Source organism: Triticum aestivum, chromosome 7B (assembly GCF_018294505.1).
Source record: "Triticum aestivum cultivar Chinese Spring chromosome 7B, IWGSC CS RefSeq v2.1, whole genome shotgun sequence".
NCBI classification, from domain to species: Eukaryota; Viridiplantae; Streptophyta; class Magnoliopsida; order Poales; family Poaceae; genus Triticum; species Triticum aestivum.
Window position 1 is genome coordinate 698,388,952 of NC_057813.1, and position 4,896 is coordinate 698,393,847.

Sequence of the window (4,896 nt, forward strand, 5' to 3'; positions counted from 1 at the left end):
GACGACGGCGGGTCTCGGCGGCATGGAGTAGCGGGGTCTCGGAGGTGAGCGTGTGATGATGGACGAGCGCAGGATGGTGGCGTTGTCTGGCGTCGTGGGTGACATCGACGACAGCTAGACCGGGTCAGGTAGATGCAACAGTACATCACTGAAGATGGATTCGTGGCAGGTGGCTGCGGCAGCCTCATACCTGGCGGGCGTCCTGGTTGAGGAGTGCGCCGGATTGGTGGGTGCCCCATACCTGGCAAGCGTCCTGGTTGGGACCTTACGTCTTAGATGTTAGGTTTGGCTCCGAGGTCTGTGAGGTATTAGGCCCAGACTATCAGTATCCCTACATCAATTGGATAGGAGGAGCGACAGATGTTGCATCAAAAAAAGGAACCTTATTACCATGTTCAAACGTACTATATGTGCTGTCAGTTTGTATTGCAGTGGAGAACATGGCTTCAAGAGGTGCTCAGTTTCAGTTTACGGATGATAGATGTCTTCGGGATATTTCTAATATCTGCCTTGTTCGTGGTTTGGATCTAACTCATCCCTTTGTATGTTTATGCCTAGACTGGGGTTATGTGCATTTTAGGGTTGTCCTTGTCTATCTTATTTTACGTCTTGTCTCGTCGTGTTTGTTTTAGTTTTTAGTATCTTCGAACCTTGTGACATTTAGACAGGTTATGTGTGTCGTCGGTTTTGTGATAATGTGGCAAAATGTAGAATTTCTGAAGCAAAGATGACCGAGCCATGCATCATATCCCTGAAGGTTTTAACTGATTGATAGTTCTATTTTTCTGTAGTTCGTACGACTGTGAGTGATTGTTACTCTCGTCCATTGCTTCTGGCCATCATTTGGTTATTTTTTACTGTCAGCTAAATTGGTGAGCTTTGAACAGGAGATGTGTTTTGAACATTATGGTTTTGAATGGGAACACTTAGCCATATGGGAATATGATCTATTCAAGTTTCACTGCCGGATTTATAAACTAATTCCTGACTAGAGAAAATTTAATAGCAGTGGCATTTTAGATTGTGATCTTTTTTCGCAGACAACAAGGCTTCAAGAGGTGCTCCGTTCCACTTTATGACTGATAGATGTCTTCAGGGTATTTCAGAGATCTGCCATGTCCGTGATTTGGGTTTAATTGATCCCTTTGTACGTTGATAATGAAACTGGATTCGGTGCGTTCAAGAATTGTTCATTTCTTTCTCATTTTGCATTTTGTCTTCTCGTGCTTGCAGTTCGTTTTAGTTTTTATTATCGTGGAACCTTATGCCACATTTCAACATGTCATGTGTGCCGTCAGTTTTGTGTGAGTGTATTCTGTCTATGCGGTGAAATTTACCAGTCCATCTTTACTAGGATGATATGTTTTGAAAAAAAATGCTTGTTAATCTTGTAATGGACTGGTTTATTATGTCGAGTAGCATAACTGAAAATTCGTTTTAGTTTTTATTATGGTGGATATGACATTTAGACATGCTATGTGTGTCGTCAGTTTTGTGATATACTGGTGGCAAAAATGTAATGTTTCTGAAGCACAGCCTCGCTGAAGATTTTAACTGATTGATACTGTTTTCATGTAGTTCCCATGACTGCGGCTGATTGTTACTTTGTTTTTTTAGAAAAGGAGGATTACCTCCGGCCTCTGCATCTGAGCGATGCATGCAGACATTTTATTAATTATTCTCGTAGACCTTACAAATCATTACATCAGTAAGGCTGAAGCCATCATCTTGGTGACACCTGTCGCTACTCCTATTCCCTTGATGCAGGGGTGCCGAATGTCCGAGCCTAATACCAAACAGACATCGCACAAAAATCTAACATCTAATGCTGGTTGCCCCATCCCAGCCACTTATCGGGAATGGGTCACACACCGGTCCGGCGCACTCACCGAGGCTACTGCAGCCGTCATCCACCTAACCATCTTCAGAGCAGGCACCGACGCAAAGACCTTGCCAGGTCAGCTGCCGATGCCACCATGGCGCCGGATAGCGTCACTGCCCTGCGCTCGTCCATCCAGCCGCATCTGTCGTCGATATCCAGCTACACCATGCCGCCAATACTCGTCGTCATCGACGCGGTACAAAAAACGCCGCACCTCCTGGCAACCTCCACACCATCGCCGCTGCTGGAGCTACCGAAGCCCATCACCCACAGCACCTCTCCGCCGAACAGCAGAACCCCAAGACGGCGCCTCCATTAAGGGTACGACGCGAAGGACGCCGCCGCCGCCCAATCCAGACAGAATTTTGGACTTTCGTCCGGGAGGGGTTCGGAGATGGATAGGAGAGACCTCGACATCACCTCCACCGAGGGTAACAGCGTCGAGAGACATCGCCGATGCCGGACCAAACAAGCCAATCAAAGTTTCCTCCGGCCCCCATCCTATACCACCAAAACTCCGCCGGCTCTGGATCCGGCAACGGACCATGAACTGGAACCTGCAGAGATGAAAGAGCCATGGAGTTCAACCCATCATGAAGGAGCATCGAGAAGAATCCATCGTAGATCTCCAGGCGCCTAATCCAGCGATCTGGCGTGGTCAGCGACAACAACCACCACCCCGTGGCGGCTGATTGTTACTTTGGTAGATAGCTTCATGCCATCATTTCAGTTATTTTTTGCTGTCAGCTTTGAACGGGAGGTTCGTTTTGAATGGGAATGGGGAGCATATGGGAATATCGTACCTTCATGCTTTCACTAAGAGATGTATACACTAATAGGTAATAGCTGACGATAGAAATGTGTGTGGATTGTTATATTTTTCTGCTGATTTGTCTGCCAATCTTGGCAACCACTCCCTTGTTAGGTCGCACATCATACCTGAAAAATCCTAAAACCTCATTTTGTGTCATAGATAGTATATTCGTGGGTGTGTTATCATGTTGCTAATGTTTTGTCAGAGCTACACTCTGCCTATTTTGTACAATGATTTGCCAGTTCCAGCCTTATTCACCTATACATCGAGAAATAAGGGAGACGGTCACTCCCAGGCGCTGTCAGCGATTCGGCATTCCTGGCCGTTGAATCTTTTGCTTGATGTGATTTCGGCCGCCGGATCTCGCCTCAGAATGACACCAGCCGTCGGATCGACCCTGTGTACCTGTAGCAATGAATAGTTACTGCCTCCAGGCGCTGCCGCCTACTTCGCCTGTTCGACCTGGACTCGCTGACCTGTGGGGCCGCTCGTGGGTGGGCCTCGTTTGTCAGCGACCGTGGCTGGGCGTGTGTCCTGTTCATCTCGTCGCGCGCACCGGCGGGTAAATATCCCACGCCACCGCGTGTAAAATCTTGCCCCCACCGAGGGTATTTCGGTCTTTTCATGTCCAGGTCTTGTGCGTGGTGGGCGGTGGTTGGCCCGTGCGGCTATGGGGTGGGGGAGGGCGGCGGCTTGCCCTTTCGTGCTCTCATTCGTCGCCCTTCGTCTCCTTCTCTGCCCTATCCGCCGCCCGCCCCTCGCGCCGCCGGCTGTTTGCCTCCTCCCCTCCCGTCTCCCATCCACCAGGCCGCGCTGGCGCTCGGGGCGCTCGCCGCCGAGCTCCTCGGCGACGACGCCGCCACCGCAGCAGACGGCACGTCGGAGGCCGACCTCCACGCAAACCCTAGCGCAGCTCAAGGCAAAGCTCATGGCGCGTGGGTGTCGCGGCCCGGGCACGTGGGTGTCGGGGCGCTCGCCGCCGTGCTCCCCGGCGACGACGACGATGCCCCCGCAACGGACGGAGCTGGCGTCTCCCCGCCTCGCATCTCCTCCCCGTCGTCAGGCGCGCTGTGCCGCCATCCTTCCTCCTCCCCATCGGGGCCAGGCAGAGGAGGAGGAGCCCGGTGGGCGGACACATCGAGGAGGCAGCCGGCGTCAGCGCCAAGGTCTTTTCCTGCATGCGCGACCTCCTCGCCAAGCCCTTCCCATATGCGCGGGTCCTTGCTGCCTAGCTCTATGGCGGTGTCCTCCTCTAGCCGCCACGGACGCTCGTCCTCCTCTGTTCGACATTGTTCTTCAGGTGGTTCTCCTCTATCTCGCGCTCGTCTCTTCTGCTCTGCTCGTTTCTTACGTCTTCCCTGTTTCTCTGCTTGATTTGAAATTTGGACGGTGCCGTGGCGTTGGTGTTGCCTTGCGGGTCGACCGGAGAGGGAGCGCACCGGTTGAGCTTCTGAGATGGCCGAGGTGAGTCTGTTTGCTCCCTTGGTTGCTTACCCTTTGTGATGTGTGTGTGGCTGTGTGCTGATTAAGGTTTGTTGTTCTTTAGGGATCTGTGGGATTTGTCTAGATCCGTTCTGATTTTGGTCTGCTCGTGCTCTTCGCTTCCAGCGTGTGTGGTCTCGAGGCGGTACAGTTGATTTGGTTGCAGGTGATTGTTCCCTCTCACCTGGCCTCCTCATATTATTTCTGTAGGTCGCATGTGTGTTTCGGATCCATAAATACTGCAGTTTCTGTAGGTCGTATGTATGTTCATACGAGCTGCCGTTCTTCCATATGTGCTGCAGGTGTAGTATGTGTTTTAGGTCCATGTATAGTACTGTAGGATCATATGTGCTGCAGATGTAGCCTCTGTTTTTAGGTCCATGTGTAGTACTTTTAGTCCATATGAAGTGCTTGCTTGGCATTTGGAATTGTCTGCTTGTGTTTTTGTGCTTGCTTGGCATTTGGCATTTGGGATATTGTCACTTCTCTATATCCTGGCAGGATCTAGGATTTTTTCTGTACCTTTCTGTTGTGTCTTAGAAGTAGCCTATTGATTTGTTTGTTGGAATTGCTTGCATGTGTCGCGCTGTTGGGGCTACCAAACAAACCAATATCGTTCTAGATATGATTATAAAAAATGTTCATTGGCCTGTAGCTGAAGTAGTATGCTGTCAGGTAGACATTCATTGGGCTGGTCCATTTACGTTGGTATGCTTGG

The 4,896-nt window shown here is 50.5% G+C and overlaps 1 protein-coding gene across 1 annotated transcript; it reads left to right on the top strand.

Annotated features, from left to right (window-relative positions):
* Positions 1-3,320: 3,320 nt before the first annotated feature.
* On the top strand, positions 3,321-4,383 carry LOC123158508 (translation initiation factor IF-2). The gene is made up of 2 exons (XM_044576465.1): positions 3,321-4,160; positions 4,243-4,383. The coding sequence occupies exon 1, from the start codon at positions 3,321-3,323 to the stop codon at positions 4,068-4,070; it is 750 nt and encodes a 249-aa protein (XP_044432400.1). The 3' UTR covers positions 4,071-4,160; positions 4,243-4,383.
* Positions 4,384-4,896: the final 513 nt, after the last annotated feature.

Coding starts and splice junctions, on each gene's coding strand:
- LOC123158508 (XM_044576465.1), top strand. CDS start 3,321: ATGTCCAGGTCTTGTGCGTGGTGGGCGGTGGTTGGCCCGTGCGGCTAT.